Source organism: Phoxinus phoxinus (assembly GCF_949152265.1).
Source record: "Phoxinus phoxinus genome assembly, chromosome: 9".
Taxonomy (NCBI): Eukaryota; Metazoa; Chordata; class Actinopteri; order Cypriniformes; family Leuciscidae; genus Phoxinus; species Phoxinus phoxinus.
Window position 1 is genome coordinate 16,263,241 of NC_136884.1, and position 27,847 is coordinate 16,291,087.

Here is a 27,847-nt window from a genome sequence, read left to right on the forward strand (position 1 = left end):
AAGATATTGGTTTTTAGTTTAACTGTCCAAAAAGCAGAGCAACACAATTGTAATGTGTATTTGGAATTATTTTAAAAACGGTGTAGGTCATTTTAAATTTGTTCAGTTTTTAAAGATGTGTGCTGCCTTTTTTTTTTTTTTTTTTTTTGAGTAAAACAGACACAACAATGTAACGACTTCGTAGCTAATAACTAGTTTTACTGTAGGCTATTAACATTAGTAGCCTAGCCTAACTGTTGTAACGTCGCTATTTTAGCTATGTTTTATGATTTTTATTTTTTTTTACAAGGAGACATTTTTATAATTTAACTAGCTACATATGCCAAATAGGTTTTAAGAATTGTGTGAAAAGCATATAGCCTAAAAATTTAAATGTTCTGTTTCATTCTAGCCTATAGATGTTTTTAAAATGCAAGAACGTAGCCTATTTGTGTGTTGTTTGGAACCGCGCCTAGGATGCCAAAAAATGCTGTTCGCGCTCGCGCGTTAAGATTCACGTTTATCCTAAGGCATTCTGCCCCCAAATGCTTTATTGGTAGGCAGCTCACAGTGGTTTGAGACACCGCCAGTGTGTTTTTGGCGCAATACTGGGTTTGTAGCAGCAGCACTACTCGCGTAAATCAGCGTTGTTTAATATCATGGGCGGGAGCTTCGCTTCTCCCACGCTACACACACGCAGTTATTCCAACGCTCTGGAAAACACTGCTGGAGAACAAGAGCAACAATGTGGACTTTCCAGACTACAGCTCTTACGATATGTAAGTTTTGTTTATCATTATTCTTCCATTAATAAATACAACTGCCACTGGCTTTCACTTGATACAGCTTATGTTTGACTAAGAGTTTGATGGTGTCCAAGATTTATTATTGTTTTTAACATTACCAGATGTTTTGGATTGTGGGTTCTGTAAGGTAGCCTACCAGTACATGGAGTGGCCAATACAAAGTTGTTTATGGTGCTTAAAAAGTTCTTAACAGGGTTCAAAACCAATTTTAGTTCTAACCTGAAACTTTATCTCACTCATTATTTCTAATTTATTTATTTTTTAATTTCAAGTATAAAAGTAGGGAAGAAAGGTCCAGTATGTAGTGTGTATAACGTGTGTGGCAACAATTGATAACATGCAATGTAAACTTGGTGTTAAGTTTGATGTCTTGGGTTCTTATAAGTATTCAAACTATTTATAGTTCTAATTTGAAACTTTCTTTTTCTTATTATTTCTAATTTGAAGTATAAAAGTAGAGGAAGAATGGTTCTTTATGCAGTATTTGTGAAATTTGATTTGGTCTAAAATCAGCATCCATTAAATGTATTTATATAGTGTCAGGTTTAGTGTTTAAAGGTTTATGTGCATCTCATCCGGTTTCCTGCATGCCACATTTAACTCTCCATCAGGTCAACAAGCGTTCCCATGTGATGTTCATTTCAATAATTAGGAACAGACTCTACTGTAACCAGAAGCCAAAATGATTAACCATGCATAGTTCACACAATGTTTCAGTCATGTAATAGTTTACACATTAAAATTAAATAGAATGGATGAGTTTAAACTATCTTACTGTTCTATCTATCTATCTATCTATCTATCTATCTATCTATCTATCTAGACTTTAATGTAAGTGACTATGTAAACTATCTAAAAAAACACCCACAGAAATATTCACTGAGGCCTCAGTCTCCCCTATTAATGAACTTTCATTGTACTGTATTTTAGCATAATGTGATAATATCTATATATCCCCTAGCCATTGCTTTGCATACCCTGGCACAATCACCTGATCACAATGACAAGTGCGCAGAGGGGAGCTGTTACCCCTCTACGGGTGATTTGCTGATAGGGAGAGCACATCGGCTTACTGCCTCCTCCACCTGCGGACTGAATGGACCGGAGAAATTCTGCATCGTGAGCCATTTGCAGGTAACGCAACAAACCTACGTCATGTACCATAAAAGTCAAACATGCAAATATATCACATTCCCATGATTTAAATTTTAAATACAAAAATACAAAACACTTTAAATACAATTTAAATTTTGAATACAATTCAAAATTTAAGGTTTAAATACAAAACACTGATAAAAAACTATATATATATATATATATGCACAATATAATTATAATGTGAATAATAATGTGAAATCATGTGATGCTTAAACTTTTCTGTTATATACACCCAGATTTTTTAAATATAAATATACTTGTTGTTTTCTTCAGTTATTTTCTCTGTCTATTGTGTATGACTTATATACAAAAATGTTATTATAATAAGTGCCATCTGAATTTTTCTTCTAGAATGATCATTTTGATCAAGCTTGTATGTTTATGTTCAGTTATTTCACTTTAATGGCAATGAAAATTACCTATTAATTGTCATTAAAGTGAAATTACTGAACGTAAATATACGAGCTTGATAAAAATGCTAATTTTAGAAGAAATTTTACTTAGAGGCTTTTGCATCTGAAGTCTTCAAATATAAATGATTGTATTACAATGAAGTGAATCACAATTGAAAAAAAGACATACTATATATATATAGTCAAGTCAATAGTAGTCAAGTCAAGTGGGTCAAAACCTTTCATCAAAGTTATACATGAATGTTGAACAATAACCCTTCTTGTCTTAGGACAACTTTGATAAACTTTTTTGATCCGCTTCAAATGTTGACTCTATATATATATAGTTTTTCAGTTATTTTCTCCATGTCGTACACATGGCGTATATAACCTAAAAACATCTGTGTGATTTGATCATAATCTTTCTATATGTTGTTGGGTGGGTAACAGAGCATTCATTTTGTCTTCCCACACTTACACACTGTCTGATGAACAATCGGATCACTGTGTGAAGAGTATGTGGTGGGAGGAAGTAGGACCCTGTCAGATGTTCCAGACCCCTTTAGGCCACTCTTTTGCCCTTTACACTATCTGTGTGGCCCTCAGAATAAAAGTCTGACTGTAAATGCCAAGAAGTGATATCCTTGTGATTTGAACTATGTGTAGGCTAGATAGGATCTGGAACTCAACCGTCCAACACATCTAGCATACGCAATTTTGGTGATCTAGATTTGTAAAATGCTATCAAACCTTACAATTTTGGAAATAGTCTACAGAAAAAAGAAAAAATTCTACTCAGCTTTATGACATTGCAAATCCTTATGACTTTCTTTCTTCTGCGGAGTGCAGAAAAAAAAATGTTTTGGCCTGGTTGCTCTTTTCCTTATAATGAAAATGAAAAGTATCATTAATTAGTCCATTCATGCACTATATTTCTTTAGTCATACAATATAGGTTTTTGTGAGGAAAGAACCCAAATTGAAGTCACAATCTTGCCCTCTGCCATTGATTTCAAATCTTTTACATTCAAACTTGCAAACGGACTTAAGAGAACCAATGGCACTTGTCATAATTATGAATAATATTTCAGAGCTTCAGTGGGAGGGAATATCATCAGTAATATTACAGCAAAATCCAGACATGGTTGAATGACTTTAAAACTAATATAGCTCATTAAATATCAAACATTAATTTAGACTACGTTTATAGTGTGTTTTTGTAGCTGTGCAGCACTAGTGTCTATTCACTTTCATTGTAGGAAAAGAAAATTACGCCAAGAAATTCTGAAACTTTTTCTATTAGATTTAGTTAGATTTAGCCTGTGTACGTTTCGCTGTGTTCACATGTGTTTATGTTGGTGAGTCATGCGCATGAGAGGGTGATAGAAACAGGTGCACATCCAGAACATCTGGATTCCTGCTGTCCGCATGAATGTGTTTTTCAGTCCGCCAACCCCCAAAAGACTCTATATGTCTCACATGCTCCAATAACATCTGCATCTCGATCTCTGTCCCATTGCCAGGAGGAGAAGAACTGTTTTGAATGCGATTCCCGACGGATGTACAATGAGTCCACCTCCCCCAACAGCCACACCATTGAGAATGTGGTGACAGCCTTCACTCCCAACCGCCTCGAAACCTGGTGGCAGTCCGAGAACGGTGAGTTCTCGCACAACAATAAGAACAATCACAAATAATCTCATCGGTATTTCAGTTCTTTCTCCTACACAGATTCCTCACACTTTCATATGTCTCTTTTAGACATTTAGAAGTGATTTCAACACTTTGTATTCTGACTGTATGTCAGCAGTTGTCTCATTTGTGTGTATTTTTATCAGGAATTTTTATTCCTGAGGAAACACCTGAGACAAAGTTGATACTTTAAGGGATAGTTCACCCAAATTCTATTCTATATCTATATACGTAGATATTTTGAGAAATGTCTGAACATGGAGTCAATGCATGGTCACCAAAATTGTTTCCTTACCAACATTCTTCCAAAATATTACCATAATGTTACCAAAATGTATTCTTTTGTGTTCCAAAGAAGAAAGAAATGCTTAAAGATTTGATGACATGAGAGTGAGTAAATGAGTAAATTTATCATTCATTTGATAAATGAAACATAAACATAAACATGAGCTATCAAGGATCAATAACATTTTCAACTGTCACTTAAATATTCTGCAAGCTAATAATACGCAATACGCATTTATATGTCACAATTCTCATATTATTGGTCCCAAAAGAAGCTACTGTGTCTCATGGCAGGAATTTGGGTAGACAAATAGAGAAAGGAATGGAGAAAAAGGAAAAGAAATAGTTGAACTCTGACAGGAAGTAGTGGGAATGAGAAAGTGAGAGCTGGGGTGAATGCAGCCGCTGGGCGTGGGAAACAGCTGGCCTGCTCTCTCCCTAGCGACTGGCTTCCACAACACTCACGCTACCAGACTCAATCCATGGGTGTGGCATGGCAACACTAATTTAGGGAATTCAGGATTTTGGATGCTTTATTTGGCATAGTGCTGCACTTTTGTTACGCCCTTGTTCCCTGTAAATGTAAAAAAGAAAATGTGATTTTTTTTAAAATACTGTTTCAAGGATGTTTGTTGTGATTTTAAACATAAAAGCACTGTGAATTCACATGAATGTTTTTTGGTCAACTGTGGCGATAATGGACCACTTGTAAGTCAAGTTTCTTGCACTTGTTTTTATTTCGTTTTTCTTGACCGTTTTCCAGTATCTGACTAATAGAATTAAACAGATTTTTTTTTTTGCTACTGTACCTCTAAGAACATTATATGTAGATTACCTTTGTGTATGGAGCTCTAAAGGGACATATTAATTTAACAAAATTCCATATCTTCTCAGCTTTTGCAAAACTTTTGCGTTCCCAACCAAAATTTGTGCGTTCCCTTAGAAACTTTGGGTCCGCTTGCAAAACTGTTGTGATGAAAATTATATGAGGTGGGAGGGAAAAACATTATATAGTTTTATCCTAATATGTATATTAGGGGTGTAACAATATATTGTGTCACAATATAGCGCAATACAAAAATGCAGCAGTATGTATCGTGGATAGTGACAATATGTATTATGTGTATAGTTCACCCAAAATAAAATGTCTGTGTGAGGAAAATTAAACTACTATATATAATGTGGAATATAATAATAATAATAATTCAATGGGGGAATATTTGTGGGTCCTGATAATGCCAAATATCTTATTTTAAATATATCTAGTCAGCGACAGAGTGCAAGCATATTCGTCTAAAATAATTCTGTATTTTCAGCTTCAGAATCATAATTATTTTTATTCTGGTGTCACTATTGTCCCATGCATTGGGTTACCAGCACCAAGTCCAAGCCTATTCATTTCCATCCAATTGTACAGTACATTTTTTGTTAACCTTTTATCATATGTCTTGGAGTATCGCAATAATATCGTCTCGTGAGTTTAGTATCGTGATATATATCGAATCGTGACATGAGGGTATTATTACACCCCTAATGTGTATAAATACCCCTCAAGCTCCAGTTGCACCGGCCTACAGCCAAGGGTCCATGTAGCTTACACTATGGAATGAGAAATTAATGTTGCGACTGTTAAAAATGTGCTTACTATATACAGTGTGCCCAGTATGCGTGTAGTATGAAGGTATGAAAGCAATTTGGATGTACTACAACCGCCATGTTGTCATTGACATGTCATTGACATGTGACATACAGCATCATTTGGGTTGCCAGTGTCTATTGGATGCACACTTTAGAATCTCGGCAGAAGTTACATTTCGCCTGCTGTTTTATAAATACTACAGATTCTGACACTACTAATTTCATGTAATGTTTTGCACCTACAGTATACTAGCGAAACAAACATATCCCTGTACAGGAATAGTCTTTTAGGACTCGGGAGGAAGTTTTGACTTCTGAAACATACAGTATTGTTTACATGAGACAGTGAACTCTTTTGTTTCAGAAGATCAAGGAAATTTCTTTTTCATCAAACAACACACCGTCTTTGATATTTTGAGTGTGGAAACTATTCGTGCCAGATTGCTTGGAGTGAACAAATATTTAGTATATTACTATGCTTTTCTAAAACTGTATTACAAATGAGTTCTTTTGTTGGAACCGATAGTCTCGTGGGAAGCGCTCCAACATGTAGCCAGTTGCGCCTCACTCCTTTATTTCCTCGCTCATTTATCCATTCCTCTTCATCAGGAGTTGAAAATGTGACCATTGAGCTGGATTTGGAGGCCGAATTTCACTTCACACACCTCATCATGACCTTTAAGGTGAGATAGACACTCTCTCTCACACACACAAACACACGGAACTAGAACACGGTCTTGTGGAATGTTGAACATATGTGCAGATATGTTTGAAGTGTTTTCCTTTGAATCCAGGGCTGCGTCTCCCAAAAGCATCGTAAAAAGATTGTAGAAACCTTTGGCACCAGTTGTGTCTACGATATACTTCAGCTTTCTTTTTTTTTGGGATACTTTTCCGGGGGGTTTTCAGCATCCGATCCTCTGTAAATACTTTTTTTTTTGCCGTTTTCCGCAGACCTTTCGGCCCGCAGCCATGCTGATTGAACGTTCTGCAGATTTTGGGCAGAGCTGGCAGGTGTACCGATACTACGCTTTCAACTGCATTGAATCCTTTCCGCACATCCCTCCGGGGCCAATCAAAAATGTGGACGATGTCATTTGTGACAGCCGCTATTCTGGCATTGAGCCCTCAACAGAGGGAGAGGTGTGTGATATACATTCATATAGACAAATATACATATAACACAAAGTTCTGTCATGAAACTCTTGATGTCGCCTTCTCGCAATCACATCATTCTTAATAGGGCACAGCTGATTGGTTCCTGCTATATCAGTAGCCAATGAGCTCGCTGCTCAACATTCAGATTCTTGGTTAGCATTTGCCTTAGCAGTTTAGCACACTTTCAGAAACCCTCCACCTTTCCCAGCTCCACCTGTATAGATCTGCTACAGGTAACTCATGTACGCTATATTGTATACTTGTAGATTGTATATTGTATACACGCTTGCTCACAGCAGCGTGCCGTGTATGTATTGACAGTATCAAGTCCCGTACGTACTTGCTCTGCTGCAGCAATAACAGCAGCGTAGCAGATCTATTCTGCCAAGACCAAACAAATCAACATTGTCACACTCATTACCATGTCAAAAACTCAGAGAGTTGTCATGACAGAAGTGCTTATACATACTATTTAAACAGTATCTATATACTTATATGTATACAATCCTGAGTCACTGTTCTTGTGTACTTATGAACAGGTCATTTTTAGGGTACTTGATCCTGCATTTAGGTTTCCTGACCCTTACAACCCACATACTCAGAGTAAGTAATAAGCACATCACCACAGCAAATCTCTTGACCAGTTGAAAGCTTCGTGGTGCTATTTGTGTCTGGCAATTTCACTGAATATCCATGTTTTAAATTATAATTTTATTTGAAACTTTCACACAATCATTTTTTTCACACCTCAGTCCCAAAGTACCGATGAATATGGGCTCAACCCCAATAGACATTTGGGGCCCGTATATGTCCCCTCCCCAAAATTCTTAATAGTGGTCTACAAAAATTTATGTATAGACTTTTTTTTTTTTTTAAGTCCAACATTTTCTTTATCATTATTAGCCCTTAGCTTAACTCGCCTTAGCTAGCTTAATGCAACCCAGTGTTAAGACAGTGGTTCCCAACCCTAGTCCTGGAGTTCCCCCAACACTGCTCATATTTGAGGTCTGGGAGGACCAGGACTAGGATTGGGAACCTATGAGCCAAGGGGACACGGATAAATACGAGATTGGAGGAAAAATTATATTTCAATGGTTTTGCGCTTACTTGCAAAACTTTTCAATTCCCCCAAAAAACTTTGTTTTCTCGCAAACGTTTTTTCCTCCCACCCTATATTAATTCCATCACCAGTTTAGCAAGAAAGTTTTTCTCGGGAGAACTCAAATACATTGAAATATACATTACATTATTTACACTTATCATTTTTCCAATCACCATTAGGGGCCCCGTATAGACTTTAAGTAGCCCCGCCCCTTCACTGCACTCATGGTGTTCTGTCTTCCGGTTTGTATTTCCACAGCATGAAGGGAAGATCTTGCACGGATTTATGAATAAACCGCTCATTTTACAATCTTCCAGGTCTACTGACATTTGTAATGGCATCCGCTCCAAACATTACAATTCTCATGATAACTTTTCGTTAACTCTACAATAAGTAAATCCACTTTACCAGCTAATTACTCTTCAACAGCGATGTCATAGAGATATACAGGGTCAAGTTCAAATACAAAATTCTAAAGATGGTCTATAGAACAATAAATTGGTATATTTCATTCACATAATTTAATTTAAATAGGCAACTGACTATATTTGCTTTTACAGCTAAAAACAGCTAAATTGCTGCTTTGCTTTCTGGAAATAAACACTACACTATACATTTTCATTTGAAAGACTTGAACTATGAAGCTATCTATCTAGGCTAAAACAAGTGTAAACATAATGAAAAAGTGGGGAAAAATTACATAACAGGGTTGAACACCGGGTCAAAGTCAAAGAAAAATTCAGCATTTTTCAGGAAAACACATTAAGCATTATATATAAAACTAATTTTTAATACCAGGAACATTTTGCTAGATTTTCTAACCCATTAAAACTTAATAGTGATGTATGGACTGGTTTTCAACTTTAAAGCACATTTCAAAATGTAATTACCGGTATTCGTTTTATTGATTTTTTATTTTTTTTGCATAACACTCTAAACAGAATTAAACTGATTAAATAATGTGACTATATCCTGTAAATATGTTGAAGACACAAATGTGGCACAAATGGCATCATTTTCTGAGAATGACTGACTGTTAATCAAGTGGGAAATTTAAAGAAATAAACCTGTTGTCTGAGTATGTGTATATTTGTTTTTGTCTGACTACTGATATATCTTTGTTCATACAGACCTAATGAAGATCACAAATCTGCGCGTACGGATGGAAAAGTTGCACACTCTAGGTGATAATCAGTTTGATGACCGAGAGGAGGTGAGAGAGACATACTATTACGCTCTCTATGACATGGTCGTCCGTGGCAACTGTTTCTGCTATGGCCACGCCTCCAAGTGTGCACCAGTCGGCAATGAGGCAGGGGTTGACGGCATGGTGAGTTAACGTAACAACAACATTCACAAACCAATCACTCGCACTGCTCACCTGTGTGTGTGTGTGTGTGTGTGTGTGTGTGTGTGTGTGTGTGTGTGTGTGTGTGTGTGTGTGTGTGTGTGTGTGTGTGTGTGTGTGTGTGTGTGTGTGTGTGTGTGTGCGTGTGCGTGTGCGCGCAGGTTCACGGTCATTGCATGTGTAATCACCACACTACTGGACTCAACTGTGAGGAGTGTGAGGACTTTTACCAAGATTTGCCCTGGAGACCAGCAGTGGGCCGAGAGACAAACGCATGCAAGAGTATGACAAACAGCCCACAGTTAATCGCAAACAATTATTTTTCAGAAGCCATACTATATATTATTCACTAATCTGGTGTTTTTTTTTCCTTTCTCATTCTCTCAGGATGTGAGTGCAATCGTCACTCAGCTGTTTGTCACTTTGACATGGCGGTGTATCTGTCATCGGGAAACAGGAGTGGAGGAGTATGTGACGACTGTCAGCACAACACACAGGGCCAATGGTGTGAGAACTGCAAACCCTTCTACTACAAGCACTCTCACAGGGACATCAGAGACCCCACGATCTGCGCGCGTGAGTGTGTTTAACGCTCTCAAAACGGATACATTTAAATCTGTTCCTATGCAGAAAAGATGCTGTAAAAGTGTTACTTGAAGCAATGTTACATGATAAATGAAACATGATAAATCTGTGTTTGTGTTTGGTGTGGTGATTTCACCAAGTACAACATGTTCCTGGATCACCTTTTTTTTTTTTTTATCGTGGAACAACATTCCTGTCAACCAATCAGATTTGAGGAACAAGTGTACGGTGCTTCTACATCAGTGTTATCATTACCCTCTGATATTAGGGAACATTTATGAGTAGGGTTAGGACTACATTTTCAGACAGGAATGTTGTTCTAGGATCAACTAAATATGTTGAGTTGAGTCTTACTTGGTTTGTGTTTAGCCTGTGACTGTGACCCACGTGGTTCTCTGAACGGAGGCTTATGTGACAGCGCTACGGATGTCCTAAGAGATACGATTGCTGGCCAGTGTCGCTGCAAATCTAATGTGGAGGGACAACGTTGTGACCACTGTAAAAAGGGACACTATGGCCTCAGCGACGACCCATTAGGCTGTCGGCGTGCGTAAACACACACACACACACACACACACAAACAGCTTGTTTCGTGTTCTTTCAGGGTTTTGACCTCTGAAAGACTTCCTGTTTTCTGGAGTCAGAGTGTATGATCATGTTTGTCTTTCTTTTGTGTGTGAACCCAGCATGCAGCTGTAATCCTCTAGGCACACTCTCCGCAGGAAGTCCCTGTGATATTCAGACAGGAAGCTGTTTCTGCAAACGTCTTGTGACTGGACAAAATTGTGAGAAGTGTCTGGTAAGAGAGCATTATAAGTGTGTGTGTTTTGGGTTTGGGTTTTTGTGCTTGTGCATAACACAGTTTTCCCTTTCAGCCTCAGCACTGGGGTCTCAGTAATGATATGGATGGCTGCAGACCATGTGACTGTGACATAGGTGGGGCTTTGAATAATAAGTAAGTACCTGTATTAGATTTGTTAAAAGAATTATCGGTTATCATGTCATTTAATTAAAAAAATATATATACAGGCCAACATAAATATTCTTCCCTATATTTTGTTTGCTCTGTAGTTGTTCTCAGCAAACAGGGCAGTGCGCTTGTAAGGAGCATATGTTCGGTAGGCGTTGTGACCAAGTGAATTCTGGGTACTACTTCGCAGCACTGGATCACTACATTTATGAAGCTGAGGATGCTTCCTTTGGACCGGTAGGTGTCACTCAGGAACACTGGCCTTCATTCATGAAACACAAGCAGAAAAAAATCGTTACTATTAACTAATATTACAGTGTTACAGTTTTTCTTTGTTAAAGGGGTCATGACATGAGAAACCAAATTTGCCTTGATCTTTTGGTATATAAGAGGTCTTTGTACCATTAAAACGTCCTGCAAGTTTCATAGCTTAAGACGTCCTCCCCATTATAAACGAATCATTTATTTAATAAAGCTCTAAATACAGCTCGTTCTGGATCCATGGTAAGAAGTGACGTCACGGTACGAAGTGACGTACCAGCGTTTGCATATAGACCGCCTCCAGCACAAGACAACTACGCTTAAAGCGCAAGGCAACTACGCTCATTTCGTATCGTTGTCGCGCCCGCGCGCCTCACAAGTGTTCAGTCGACGGACAGCGAGTGGGTCTGTGTACAGGGAAATTACGATGCCGCAGATGTGCTGTTCCTGGCTGTGGACAAACAACATCTTTGAATACGCTGCCGAAAGATCCAGTCGTCAGGGAAAAATGGATGCACTTTATTTTTTGCGGACGTCTCAGTAACGGCAGTGTTAGTTTAAGCGTCTGTTCTATACATTTGAAGGATGACTGTTTTGAGAACAAATTCCAAAATGATGCTGGCTCAACAACGACGACGTAAACTGTAAGTAATGTATTTAAAACTTTAAACTACTTTTTAAATACGCTGAATCCGCAAATGTTCTGGCTGGGGGCGTTAATAATTGATGCATAGGCACTGACGTTAGCCAATCATAACAGTGGGCGTTAACACTGGACTCTTAAAGGGGAAACACCCCCAAAACAGACTGTTTGAATCAGAGGATGAGAAACAGGGTGGGAAAAGGTCATAAATCACTACATTTAAAAAGTTTTTGGTAAAAAAAACTATAGTAATACTATAATTGCACCTAAGGGAACATAATAATAAAATAAAATAAAAAATGTCATGACCCCTTTAATGTTAAAAATACAACTGTTCTTTGTTAGTTCATGTTAGCTCAGGTTCATTCAATGATATTAACAGATACAACTTTTCATTTTAATGATGTATTAGTAAATTTAGAATTTTGCATTAACTAAGATTAATAAATGCTTTAGATGTTATTTCGTTGTTAGTTCATGTTAACTAATGTAGTTACCATAAACTCTTTTGTAAACATTTAAAATGTATATATAACATTTATATAACATTGATTTTGTGACAAACAGCATGTGAAAGTTTACTAAAGACTGCTTGTACAGAGAAATAAGAATTCATAAGAACCGCATAAGCATGCGGTTTTACAGGCTAATTGAATGACAATTTATTCAACAATAGTTTTACAAAAAAAACATTGTGTGACAGTTTACTTAAGAATGGTTTTACGAACTTACTAAATGTGAAATTTAACAAGAATATTCTTATAAAGAAAAAGTGCAAAAAATGTATAATTTTACATAAAAATTGTTTTTGTACTAATTGAACCATAAACAAATTAAGGACAACTATTTGCTTTTATGAAAAAACTGAATACGAAAATGTATGTACAAATAGTTTTAAGAAAGAAATACACTGAAATTGACTTAGCTCATTCTGCTGTTCTGATACCCAATGAGTGTTCAAATGTATTGGTATGTGTAAATGCGAGTCTTTATTGATTGTATGCAGGCAGTAAAAATGGTCCAAAGAGCATTACCTATCGATCGTAAACCCACCTGGACGGGTACAGGATTTGTCAATGTACCAGAGAGTGAAACACTGAGATTCAACATTTACAATTTCCCACGATCTATGGAATACAACTTAATGATCCGCTATGAACCACTGGTAATAAACACGCATACAATATTCAATTTATAACTTGCATACATGCTCACAAACAACAAGCAAGCACATGTTTAATGCATTTATTGTAGTTGCCAGATGAATGGGAGCAGGTTGTAGTAAACATAGAGAGGCCCAGAGCCAGTTACCAAACAGCAAACTGCACTTCTACATACAATGATGAACAGACCATCTCACTGCACCCTGGATCCAGGTAAGGTTGCATTAGCGTGTGTGCAGTGTTTCGGTTTGATTATTGTGTACTTGACCCTTGATTGTGTGTTTGTGTTTCAGATATGTAGTTCTGCCTAGTTCAGTGTGTTTGGAGAAGGGTCAGAACTACACAGTGAAAATTAGCTTCCCGCAGTACTCATCATACAACTATCACTCTTCTCCTCACACACTTGTCGATTCAGTAAGGTTATTTCATTTTCACTCGGAAATTCAGTACATTTCAGAAGTAATTACAAAGAAACACAAGTAACGCATTGAATTGATGACATTTTGAAAAAAGACTGAAAAAGTATATTTCTAATAATGTTTTTATTTTTATGTAATTTTTTACAGTGCATGAATATAACAAACATTCGCAATTGCACACATATCTACTTAATAAATGTTTCCTTTAGCTCTACATTCACAACCATCAAACACTGGTTTGTTGCAATAATCATGCCTAATGTCTTGAACCTTGACTTCTTCTAACTTCTGTAGATAGTGCTTTTGCCAGAGGTGCAAGACCTGGATCTATTTTGTGAGGGACCCCAGCACCAGGAGGACTGGGAGATGTTCAAGAAATACAGATGTATGGAACGGAGCCAGAGTGTTAATAAAATCCCCTTGACGGATATTTGCAGAAACTACATCTTCAGTGTGTCGGCACTACTGCACAATGGAGCTCTGGGTGAGACACTCAGAAGAATAACAAATGTTGGAACATTTTATTAAAGTCCCCCTGTGGTGAAAATCAAGCTTTTAATGTTGTTCATACGTATACGTGGTGTTTTTAATGTGCTTTAAGACAAACCATGTGCAAATTCACAAGTCAACACCATTGCTGAGTATTTTCTCCTTAAAACTGCAGTGAACCAAAGACCGTCTCAAAAACGGCGTTTTAAAATCTTGGCGTTTCTGACGTCACAAACTCCCTTGTAACCAATCAGGTCAACGTGTGATCGTCAACGAGTGGATCTCAGAGCTGGTGGGAGTGAGTGGAGGCGGGGATAATCTGCATATTCATAGAACCGCATATACTAAATGAGGCAAGGGTGTAGAGTTACATTCAAGCTATTTTAAGGCATGAAGAATTTTTTTTTCAAGGAAAAAATGCTTAAATATGTCATTTTGGTGATCAAAGATGAGTTTTAAAGGATAAAATGATTGATTACAGGGGGACTTTAAAACTAAGCATGAAATAGTCTAAATAGCCTGAGAAGTCATTGCTTGAATAGGCAGCAAAGCTTTTGGTCGCAGTCATTATAGTGCTATTTAGTTCGATGATGCTGGTGGTGCAGAAATTGCACACTATCATTTTAAAAGTACATTCTTTATCATCAAAAGCAAGTACATACTTTTTACATCAAGCATATTTCTGCTGCCTGTCTGATTAAAACCCAATTCTCTCTCAATTATTGATCACCGGCAGAGTGTAGGTGTGACCCACGAGGTTCTCTGAGCACAGTGTGTGACGTTAACGGTGGGCAGTGTCAGTGTCGGCCCAATGTTTCAGGGAGGAACTGCGACGCCTGTGCCCCGGCCACCTACCAGTTCGGACCCTCGGGATGTAGACGTTAGTGAACACTACACATATGCACAACAACACAACACCAACATATCAGTTTAGCATAGAATAACATTAACGGCGTATCTCTGCGATCACTTTCTCGTCAGCGTGTGACTGTAACCCGCTGGGCTCTCAGAATCTTTTCTGCCACCGCACCACGGGCCAGTGTTTATGTGTGCCAGGGGCATATGGGCGCCAGTGTGGCAACTGCAAGCCCAACCACTGGGGCTTCCCTCACTGCAACCCCTGCTCCTGTAACGGGAACAGTGAACAGTGCCACCCGCTTACGGGCGAGTGTCTGAACTGCAGGGGTCACACCACAGGAAACAACTGTGAGAGGTAAGAGAGGATGACATATTATTGCTATATATGCTCTACTTCTTGTGCAGTGAAAATAAAAACACTTGTGTTTCCTGAAACCCTCTTTTCCAGGTGTGAAAGTGGTTATCATCGTAACGCATTGCTGGGCTTCAGAGAGCCGTGTCGCCCTTGTATGTGCCCCAGCGGACCCGGAAGCGGAATGCAGTTTGCTGAGAGCTGTTACCACAACCCCAACTCTCTCCAAATGGTCTGTGTCTGCAGCTCAGGCTACAAAGGTAAATGCATCAGTTGGAGAAATGAACAAAACAATTTCTTAAATGTCTCACATTAAACACTTCTCACTCCTACTCCACGTTCTAGGACCGAAGTGTGAGGAATGTGCCTCTGGTTATCATGGTAACCCTCAGGTACCAGGAGGGCGGTGCAACCCATGTCAGTGTAACGGAAATATTAACATGCAGGACCCCGAATCATGCGACACCCGCACTGGTGCCTGTCTCAAATGCCTGTTTCTTACCGATGGCAACGCGTGCCAGCACTGTAGACGTGGTTACTATGGAGACGCCCGTACACAGAAGTGCAGGAGTGAGTATGCAGTGTGAATAAGCGCATTACGGTGCTGCATCTGATTGGCTGCATGTGTGCGCATGCACTGTGTGTATTTGTGTTTAAAAATCCATCCATTCTTCCATGCTCTTTTTAGTATACACTTGTTGTCCTTTCCTCCATGATGTCTTTTCTTCTGCGAAACACAAAAGAAGATCTTTTTGAAGAACGTTTTTCTCCATACAATGAAAGTCAATGGGGTCCAAAACAACATTGGACTCCACTGACTTGAGATATTTTTCTAAATATTTTTGTTTGTGTTCCACTGAATGAAGAAATTTTTATTTTAAACCTCTGAGCAACGTAGTTATACACTTCACGTATGCATTTTTTTTTAAAATAACAACCGCAATGCCTTTTTTGTATCGTTTTGTACTCAGGATGTATGTGCCATCTTGTGGGAAGTTCCAGGCACAGCTGTGTTGATGGCCTGTGTGAGTGTGACAGGGTTAGCGGGCAGTGCCCATGCCTGCCTGGTGTGGAGGGTCAGACCTGTGACCGTTGTGCCCCCAACACATGGAACATCAACAGTGGCAAAGGATGCCAACATTGCCAGTGCCACCCAGAACACTCCTACAGTTCCTCCTGCGACCTGGTATAAACACAAACACCTACATTTATCACAACAAGTTCATGACAAAATCAATCATAAATCAAGTTTAACTATCCACTTTTGTCTCAGCTGTCAGGTCAGTGTTCCTGTAAGGCTGGTTTTGGAGGCAGGACATGTGAGGAGTGCAGGGAACTGTTCTGGGGAAATCCTAAGGTCCAGTGCCACGGTGAGTCTGCACTGCGTCATCGAAACCGGCCCGCGCCGTGGGTCATGTGAGTGGAGTCCGAATACTGCTGCACTAATATTTGTGCACTGCCCAGACAGCAACATAGTGTCAGCCCAGATCCGCCCTACGTGTGGATTCCAGATGTGGGCCAACACTATGTCGCTGTCTGGGTGTGCAGTTCAGTTGAGTAGCACATTTTTTACCCTCAATTTCGTGTTGCACTTGTACGCCGACTACATAATAAATAGCGAAGTTTTCTTCAACATATTTTAACAGTACAGTGCATAAAAGTGTAGATGAAAATAAATATAGCAAAATACAGAAAAATAAAATCCCTAAGAGCTACAACTTTCCTTTTCATCTCTATTTTGATTCAGTTTCTCAGGAAATGTTTCCTTTGAACACATTAAATGGAAACAATGCTTTATTCGCAAATAGATTTTTTGTGATAAATTAAATCTGCAACATAAATTTCTCACGCATTTGTTCACATGACCTGAATGCCACGACTTAACCAATTTGTCATGTAGCCATGATGAAAAATTGTGCATTATAGATTTTTTGCTTTGTGATATTATATTGCGGTTATTTTTTAAAGTTTTACTTTTGAGGTTTTGTAGTCATCCTCAGTGACAACTCTTTAAATTATTCTAATTTTGAAAAAAAAAAAAATATATATATATATATATATAAATAAATAAAAGTACAGTATAACTATACGGTATATATATATATATATTATTTTATTTTAAGATACAGTTCTCTTGAACAAACTAAATATTTCATTAAAAAATGTTTTTGCGACATTGCGATAAACTAAATTTGAAAATGAAGTGAAGATGTCAGACCAGATTTAACCAATCAATAAATTTAACAAAAATTGAAACCAGTGTAAATACTGTACGGCCTAAAACACATTAACAACACACAAATAAACTAACACAGGGAAATACCACTCTTCCAATGCGGATTTGCACCTCTGCTCAACAAACGTTTTTACCTTATTTTGGAGAATTCCAGAAAGTCTTTATGCTCTGATCTTATTTCAGAGAAATCCCTGATATCTTGGCCAGCTGTTGATTTTCTTGTGATTTTTAGTTTTATTTAATGTATTCCTTATTCTTCCATCTGCTTTACTCACATGATCGCATCCAAAGACTCGGATGGAATCCTCCGATACGAGGTTAAAATGTTACCGGACAATGTTTCTGTGGTACGCTGACAAAGTTTCCCTTGTGAGTTTTCGGCTGCTACAAACAAAACACACGCAAATAAACTCCCAGAATGTTTGGAAACTGGTTGGAAAGTATACACAAAAGTGTATATTTCTGCCAGTGTGATTTATGTAATTCTCTCTGATGTTCTTCAGAGACCCAGAGTTTATATGAATAAGGGTCTGCTGTTACTTTACAGCAGACTTTACTTTACTGTGTAAGTGTGTGTGATTGTTCTTGTTGAACTACAACCAAACAAACACTATCTCTCTTTATCTCTTTCCCTGCTTTTTATCTTTCTGGTGCACTTAAGTAAACACTTATATGTGAAACATCATATGCTTCAAGTGAATTTGAATGGTTTGGGAATAATGACTGCGTTTACATGGACAATCTTCGATTCAGTCAAAATAAACACCTTAATCTGTGTTCTTTTGGCAGAGGGACAGTTTATACGAAACATGAAACACACCTAAAATTGAATGTTTATGTTTCGAGATCAAGAGCCAAGAAGATTCCAGTATAGAGATAAACAAGCTCTAAACATCCCAAAAAGAAAAAAAAAAATCCAAGTTTTAAACTATAATGTTCCAAAGGAATCCTCTGGACACAACGGTCACATTTCATCCAAATAACAAGCAGGAAGAAACTATAAAATGATACACTGCATGAGGAAAATAAAGCTCATTTTACATCCATTAAGATTGTTTTTGTATTGTGACATTATTTTCTTAAACACATTTAGTAACGAGTTTATTCTCAGAGACAACTCTTATCAGATTTGCATTACTGTACACAATGATTCAAATTTCAAAATAAAACAAATATTGTTTTCCAATTTATTAAAATATATATTTCTTAAAATGTAAACAAAAAAATAGCAGTTAAAAGCAGCTGTTTTCCCTTGTCTTTTCCCCCCCACCGAATATATCATGCATGGCAATAAACAGATGTTTTCTCACACATTCCAGCACACACACACACACACATACAAGAATTCACTGTTCCTTCCAGCACTCACGTCCAAGATTTTAAATCATATGAAGAATTTTGGCACCATTTCATTTTTTAAATCCATTGTACATGTTTGTGTTCCAGCATGCGACTGTGACCCACGAGGCATTGCCACTCAACAGTGTAATAAGATGTCTGGCGAGTGTGTGTGCGTAGAGGGCGTGGCCGGGCGGAGGTGTGACTCGTGTGGGCGTGGCCACGTGGGGACCTTTCCTGATTGCGAGGCGTGTCATCGGTGTTTTCACGAATGGGATGTAAATGTGGGAGAGCTGACCAATCACACGCAGAGGCTGGTGAATACGGTAGAGGATATGAAAGAGACGGGCATGGCTACGCCCTATAAAGACATCATATCGAGTCTGGAGGATGAAACCAGACAGCTCAGAGAGATACTAGAAAATGACAAGTTTCAACAAACTCTCACAAACACACAGAGGATGCTGCAGCAAGCTAAGTATGTATAACACATCCACATGCATATCACTCTATTGTTTTCCTTTTTATATTCTCTCCTCTCTCTTTTAAAGTGAATTTATTCATCCTTGTGTCATTCCGAACGCATATGATTTTCTTTCTTCTCTGAAGTAGAGTGCAACAGTGTGGTTCCAGAAGTAAAAATCCCATTCTTTTTTTTTTCTGGTACTAACTTCACTGAAAAAAGTGCGCCACTGCTGCGCTCTATATGCATCTCTGTAAAGGAGATGTTTTGTAGAATGTTCACGCTGCTCTTTTCCATACAGTGAACGTATTTATGGTGACAGCATCATAAAAGCCATCATCATAGGTCATATGTACAACATTATTAAAAAATATTGTCAGATACAAATATTTTTAGCCAAAAATTAAGGCTTGAGGGTTCAACCTGGACCAGCTTCTAGTACTGTGAAAGTGTTAAGAAATTACAACAAAAAATATATTCTTAAAGAATATTATTCTAATATGAATTGTATTATTATTAACAGTTATATATATAATTTATTTAATTCATATTTTATTTATTTATTGCTATTTTAATTATTTAATCAATATTTTATAATTAGCCTGCATGTCTGACATAAAAAAAAATAGTCTTGAAATCCGCTTTCTTTTTACACTTCTAGCAAGAATGCAAGATTGTATCTTATGCAAACACCTACCAAGATTGGGGTAAACCCAAAACCAATCAGACATCACACCAACTAGTTGGTTTAAAAAAATTAATTTAAAGCTGCACATACTTAAAATGAACACACCATTCATATTCATTCCAACAACAACAACAGTGTGAATGGAAAATGTAATGAGTCCCAGTCACAAACTTATTTCAAGACCAGGGACAAAGTTATTTTTCACACGGTTTCCTTTGATACACTTGGATTTCTTTCTCCCGATCTTAGTGAGACAGCATCAGTTCTGAGAAAGTATATGGACCGATCTGAAACAGATCTGGAGAAAGTATCTGCTGACCATCAGGAGGCCGTGGAGAACCTGGAAAATCTGACCAAAGAGGCCCAAAACCTACAAGAGATCTCCTCTGACAAACAGCGGCGGGTTCTGAACATTAAAAATTCAGACGCCAGAGGTGAGTCGAGCACACAAACATGCTGGTTTAAATTCAACACACACACATGGTGTGTCAGAACGTGTGTGTTGATCATCTCCCGTAGGTGCGGCTGACAGCATCAGAGAGCATTACAGGGAATCTGGCGGGGCGGAGCTTCGTGTCAATCAAGCCGTCTCTGACTCGAGAAGTCTGGTCAATGAGTCTTCCTGGCTGAGGAAAGCTGCAGAAGCCAAACTAGACGCCACAGAGAAAGAGTTCAACCTCAGACATCAGCTGCATATACAGAGGCTGGACAAAATCGGATCTGAACTGAACTCCACAGACCATTCACGACTAAGCCGTCGGGTAAATAAATGACGTAAAAAAAAAAAAAAGGTTATTAATCAGTTGGTTAAGCCAGTGGTTCTCTTAAACACAGCCTGAGAAATATTAGACAAAATCCATTATTTTAACGTATTAAAGCTATATTCTCCTATGATATCAGATGTGTAAATGTGTGTGTAGGTGTGCGGAGGGGTGTCAGGTCTTGATGGTTGCGGTGACTGTGGTGGTCTAGGCTGTGTGAGCGAGGATGGCGTGACCCAGTGTGGTGGAGAAGGATGTGAGACTATTGTGACCCAATCTCAAGAGGCCTTGAAGAAAGCCAAAAACGTAGACCAAGAGGTCCTGCATGCTTTAAGAGAATTGGACAAGCTAAACAAGATGGTAGGTATTATTCACAACAATATTAATTATCATACAACTTACTCATTTATTTAAATTCATGTAGCCTAAATATACACATTATCATTCAAAAGTTTGGGGTCTGTAAGAATTTTTATTTGCAAGAAATTTGTATTTTTTATTCAGCAAAGACACATTAAATTGATCAAAAGTGACAAAAAAGACTTAAGAATAAAGGCAAAAAAATCAGTTTAGAACCTTCTATTCATCAAATAATCCTGAAATAAATGGATCTTGTTTTTCTTACAAAAATATTAAGCAGCACAACTATTTTCAACATTGATTATAGTAAGAAATGTTTCTTGAGCAGCAAATCACATCATATTAGGATGATTTCTAAAGGATCATGTGACACTGAAGAATCATGTGACACTGAAGACTGGATTAATGATGGTGAAAATTCAGCTTTTGCATCACAGGATTAAAATAGTTAAATATATTCAAATAGAAAACAGTTATTAAAATGTAATGATATTTATTTTGCAATATTAGTGTTTTACTGTATTTTTAATCAATTTAATGCGGCCTTGGTGAGTTTTTTTAAAACATAAAAAAATCTTTAAAAATATATATTTGCATGCGTGTTGTCTGGTAGGTGTCAGATGCTCGAGGACGTGCGGATGAGGCTAAGCTCAGTGCTCAGGGAGTGTTACTGAGAGCCAATCAGAGCAAAGCTCGAGTGGAACAGACCAATGATGAGCTCAGAGACCTCATTCAGCAAATTCGAGACTTCCTCACAAGTATGAAATGTTACATATAGTTAACACTCACACATTAGATGCGTTTACAATACTAACATATATGTATATATACGTAGATCTGCATGAAATGTCCTACTACATTTGTCAGAACTAAAGCAACTTTTTAGTTTATCCCACCCGGTTTGTCTTTTTGTTACGTACCATTGCTTATTAGATTTAGGAGCATGGTATATCACAGATTTGTTATTATGCAGTGTCTGAAATACAGTGGAAATCAAAATGTTGATGCTAGGAACTTGAATGCGATTGTCTGCGTAGATGAAACTGATCCGAAGCGTATAGAGGAAGTGGCGGATGAGGTGATGAGATTGAGTTTGCCAGTGTCATCTGGAGCTCTAAAGAACATGACCACAGAGATCAACCAACATGTGGCCAGACTGACGAGCGTGGATGATATTCTGACCCAGACGGCAGACAAGGCCCTCACCGCAGAGAGACTCCTGCAACAAGCACAGGATGCCAAGTGAGTCACTTTTGATTTTAACTTTAGAAAAACACTTTTAAAACTCACTAGTTTATTTAGTTTGCCCACTAACAATGTCCAACAGTGGATATAACGCGGGTTCTCAACCTTTTTTACTCCTTACTTTAAGAAAATGGGCCTCGAGGCCTCCTATCTAATCTGATTAGTACTTTTGGTACTTCTGCAATATAAATAATAAATATAAAATTTAGTAAAATAAAAAGAAAACATAACATTCAGACAAAAAAAAAATTTGTTCCCACGACTTACTAATATGTCTCCACGTTTACTAATTCATTCCCTCATTCTAAGTAAATCGTCCGCATGATATAATTACTCATTCATTTGTTTTACTAAATCATGTTCACATTGTAATATTTCATACCCTTGTTTTAGTTCAATAAAAATGTCCATGATTTACTAAAACAAAAGCACAAATTCTTAATTCATAGCCACGATATATATTGTGCGAGGCTTCGTAAATGTCAGTTTAATGTTGTACACCTTTATTTGAAACTTTTTTTTGTATTTTGTTAAATTGTTAAAATAAAATTATGTATATATATATATATATATATATATATATATATATATATATATATATATATATATATATATATATATCACTGGAGAAAGGAGAATTGTCTTTTTTTATATACAGAAATAATATTTAATACATATAAAAATGTTTTATTGCAGATAACGCATACATATTGTGAAAATGGTGATTTGTCTTTGTTTTCTCAAAGCATACGTCTCATTTTTCATCTCAAGCTTGCGCTTCATTGGCACTGTTGTCTAGTTGGCAACCAAGTACACTAATGTAACAACTTGTTTGTGGTAAAATTGTTGGTTGTGGCGCCACAACTAAGGAACTATGACTAAGGTCATAATTTGTGCAAAAATTATGTAAATGATTTTCACACAGTAACATTAAAATAGTCATATTGCACTCTTTGTTTATATTATCATAGGTTTAAAATAATAATAATAATTGGGTCTGATGCAAGGCAAAAATATTTAAATCTCAGCATAAAAGGCATTTGAAAAGTAGAAAAATACATGGTGGTAAGGTAAAAAAAGAGAAATGGTGTCACCTGTACTGTAATAAAAACCAATCCATGCAATAAAAAAGGCCCATAGTTAAAGAAATAAACATAAAAACAGGATCCTTTATTATGCTGTGTGTGTATGACAGTGAAAGAGCTACAGCACTGAAACAGGCCACTGATGAGGTGAAGGAAACTCTAGAGGATACTGAGCGCGCTAAGACTGCTGCCAGCGGAAAACTGAAAGAGGTCGAGAGTGGCATGACCCAAACAAAAGAACAAATCACCGCTGTGAGTACACAATACACATATCTTTTAAAAATCCTTATGTGCCTTATGTCATTTTATTGATTCTTTTTAATGTAATCTTTGTGTCTATCCAGGTGCAATCAAAAACTGAAGCGACAGAGTTCAAACTGAGTAGCAGCACAGGAAGATTCTTGGATCTCGAGAGAAAGGTCGACGAACTCCAACAGAAAACTGTCGAAACGTCCAGCGATGCAGATCAAACTCAGAGACAAACTGACGACATCACAGCGGAAATCGAGCAAACTGAACGGGTAACTGTCTTTTGACTGTGATGTTCTGTTCATTTGTTCAAAAGGAAATTTCAAAGGAAATGTACATATACGATGACTGTACACCTCCTCTATGTTGAACATGTTTTACATTTATGTTTTTTGTATATATATATATGTTTTTTTTATGGGGGTTAGGGTTGGCATAAAGTAAAAAATGTATGGTCCTAATATTATAATGAAGATAATATCTTATAATCTTCAATTATATAACTGCGTAATCTTCTATTATATATACCGGTATATATACATTTTGAAAATACTGTGGTCACCAACCAACATAAAAATTTTTAAAAAATGACAAGGCAAGGTTAGTAGAGGTTAGATAGATATCATGTTGTATAACTCTCCCAAAACGTGAACGAATTATGAAAAATTAATTAACAATTCATGATCTTTGTGAAACTTTTTACCTAAAAAAAAACATTATAATTAGAGCTGTCAAATCGATTAATTGCATCTAACATTAAAGTTTTGTTTATATAATATGTACATGTATATATCTATTATATATTTATATATGTAATACAGTATGTAGAGGTAGACACACACATACACGTGCACGCACACACACTATATATACTACATATATATAAATATAATATTATATATTTGCACATGTATTTAAAAAAAAAACTGATTAATAGTGATTAATCGATTTGACAGTACTTAAGATGTATATGCTGTAAGTAAAATGTATTACTTTTTAATTGATGGTTAGTTATACCACAATCATTAACCACGGGCATTAAACTGTTACTTTTTTTTTAATATAGCATATGATTATAGCTATATAAATATTGAGAATATAGGTTTTTTCAAAACCTTTGGTTATTTTCTTTTATTTATTTATTTAAATCGGGGACACTTTTAAACATCATTGACTCATAGACACTTTGAAATAAGCGTGCTTGTGTATATTTGTGTATTTTAGGAGATTGACTCACTGCAACCTCAGTACCAGCTGGTCAGCGGTCTGATAGATCCAAACGCAGCCGGTGTGATTGATGCACGTCAGAAGGCCGAGCAACTACGACAGGAAGCAAAAGATCTATTAATAGACGCCACCAGCAAACTACAGAGACTAAGAGGTAACAGAGCTCGAATATGATATTATAGATTTAACTATGATTCCTGACTTTTCTTTCTCTTTATCTCTTCCAGAGCTGGAGAGATCATTTGTGATAAACCAGCACACTCTGGTGGAGAAAGCTCAGGAACTGGATGGGCTGGAGAATGAGGCCAGAGATGTTCTGCAAGAACTCAGTCGGAAAATCACCTTCTACAGCACTTGCGGTTAACGACCAAGAAACCTCAGATTATAATCAGTCGAAAACCATGTAAATGCACTTTTGTACCGTCTAAAATAAGTTACTAACTGCACGAATGCAATTCATTTAAGAAATTACAATGAAAAGCAATATAAGATTTTACTAAGACCACTTAATATATTATGCCCTTTCTGAACTATGAAAAAAGTTTACTCAGTTTATTATGTCCTATATATGATATTAGAAATCCTGCAGGGCGCAATAATAATACAGCTACTGTATCTCAAACAAAATTCCTCTGAAACGAGAGGAAGCTCCTCCATTGTGGACAGCAAATCAGGTTGGATTTCAACTGTCACCTATGCTTTCCATCTGCCCATCTTCAACAGTCCAGTCATCTAGTCAGAAACTACATTTCTCAGCATCCCTCCTGTCCCTCACCTGCACTCGCTCAGCCATCACCCACACTCCAATCTGCACCATTATAAAACTGTCGTGGGCAGTCTGTGAGAGAGGCAGGGGCAGTCGTGGGCAGTCTGTGAGAGAGGCAGGGGCAGTCATGGGCAGTCTGTGAGAGAGGCAGGGGCAGTCATGGGCAGTCTGTGAGAGAGGCAGGGGCAGTCGTGGGCAGTCTGTGAGAGAGGCAGGGGCAGTCGTGGGCAGTCTGTGAGAGAGGCAGGGGCAGTCGTGGGCAGTCTGTGAGAGAGGCAGGGGCAGTCGTGGGCAGTCTGTGAGAGAGGCAGGGGCAGTCGTGGGCAGTCTGTGAGAGAGGCAGGGGCAGTCGTGGGCAGTCTGTGAGAGAGGCAGGGGCAGTCATGGGCAGTCTGTGAGAAAAGCAGGGGCAGTCATGGGCAGTCTGTGAGAGAGGCAGGGGCAGTCGTGGGCAGTCTGTGAGAGAGGCAGGGGCAGTCGTGGGCAGTCTGTGAGAGAGGCAGGGGCAGTCATGGGCAGTCTGTGAGAGAGGCAGGGGCAGTCATGGGCAGTCTGTGAGAGAGGCAGGGGCAGTCTTTGCGAGAGGCAGGGGCAGTCTTGGGATAATGGTTAGCGAGTCCGACTGGTAACCCAAAGTTTGCTGGTTCGATTCACATTTGAGCAAGGCACCTAACCCCCAATCGCTCCGCAGGCGGCAACAATGGCGTGTCACGGTTTTGTGTGTGTGTGTGCACTACTCCTAATGTGTGTGCACTAACTTGGATGGGTTAAATGCAGAGGACAAATTCTGAGTATGGGTTTCCATACTTGGCCTTCACATCATGTCACTGTCACCCTACACCTGCCAAGCAAGAGGTGTGTGCTCTCTCTACTCTTCACGCTCCAGTCACCACCACTCCGCTGTTACCCTGGTAAAGAAGAAAAGAGACTCTATTTTTCAGTATTCATCTGGTCCTCCTTATTTTGACTGCTTCATTACTCACCTGATTAACTGTGCATATCATCTGTCAATAAATACCTGTTTGGGTTGAACTAACTCTCTGTCTCCGTGCCTGGTATTCCCTGACAGAGGCATGTCAAAATGAAAATGCCATCAGATTATCTGATCGCTAAGCAATAAACCACTGTTTTCATTTCATAAAACTGGAAATGGCAATATGATAAAATAACTAATATACATTTTATTGAGCCAAAAAGATTATGACCACCTGCCTAATGCTGTTGGTCCTCAATGTGCAAAACAGCACCAACCCGCCAATGCATGAACTCAACAAGACCCCTGAAGGTGTGTGTAGTATCTGGCACAAAGACTTTAGCAGCAGATCCTGGTGGTCCAACTGGTTGGTCCAGCACATCCCACAGATGCTCAATTGGATTGGATTTGGAGGCCAGGGGGCTACTCTTCATCATGTTCATCAAACCATTGAACAATGTGTGCTCTGTGGCAGGGTGCATTATCCTGCTGAAAGGGGACGCTGTTGGTCTGTACCTGGTCTGCAACAATATTTAGGTAGATAGCTATACAAATAAATGTGAATTGAATTGAGGTAGCACGTTTCAAATTGAAGTTAACATGAATGGCTTGCCATCGTCCCACAGTGCATCCTGGTGCCATCACTTCCCCGGGTAAAGGCTCACACGTCCACAGCCGTCCACATGATGTAGGCCTACAAGAAAACTACACTCATCGGGTCAGACGACCTTCTTCCACTGCTCCAAGGTCCAGTTCTGACGATCGTGTGTCTTTCGACAGTGGACAGGGGTCATCTTAGGCACTCTGAATGGTCTGTGGCTACACAGCCCCCATACGCATCAGAGTGCGATCCATTGTTTGTTGTGACACATTTCTCCTATAACCATCATTAAAATTTTGTGTGACTTGTGCCACAGTAGACCTTATGTTGGCTCGGACCAGACGGGATAGTCTTTGTTAATCCTGTGCATCGATGAGCCTTGGGCGCCCAACATCCACAGCATGAGGTTTGTCCCTCCTCGGGCCAGTTCTCCAAATTCTCAAAATTGCTGACCGGGAGCAACACACAACAAGCCTTGCCGTTTCAGAGATCTGTACAAGTCGTTCAGATCTTTATTCCTGCCCATTTCCCCTGCATCTAACACATTGATTAATAATA

At 38.2% G+C, this 27,847-nt stretch overlaps 1 protein-coding gene across 1 annotated transcript; it reads left to right on the forward strand.

The window, feature by feature from the left end:
* Positions 1–611: 611 nt before the first annotated feature.
* lamb1b (laminin, beta 1b) lies at positions 612–26,751 on the forward strand. Its single transcript, XM_079623610.1, has 33 exons — positions 612–758; positions 1,747–1,919; positions 3,858–3,993; positions 6,559–6,632; positions 6,904–7,092; positions 7,647–7,710; positions 9,340–9,539; positions 9,719–9,839; positions 9,945–10,133; positions 10,512–10,688; positions 10,829–10,941; positions 11,018–11,097; positions 11,214–11,349; positions 13,023–13,181; positions 13,271–13,392; positions 13,473–13,593; positions 13,893–14,082; positions 14,824–14,967; positions 15,069–15,300; positions 15,394–15,557; positions 15,643–15,867; positions 16,269–16,483; positions 16,571–16,667; positions 18,980–19,349; positions 20,272–20,456; positions 20,542–20,783; positions 20,943–21,143; positions 21,757–21,901; positions 22,181–22,385; positions 23,584–23,725; positions 23,818–23,994; positions 24,947–25,103; positions 25,177–26,751. Exons 1-33 carry the CDS (start codon positions 725–727, stop codon positions 25,311–25,313), a joined length of 5,316 nt encoding a protein of 1,771 aa, XP_079479736.1. The 5' UTR covers positions 612–724; the 3' UTR covers positions 25,314–26,751.
* The last annotated feature ends 1,096 nt before the right edge of the window (positions 26,752–27,847 follow it).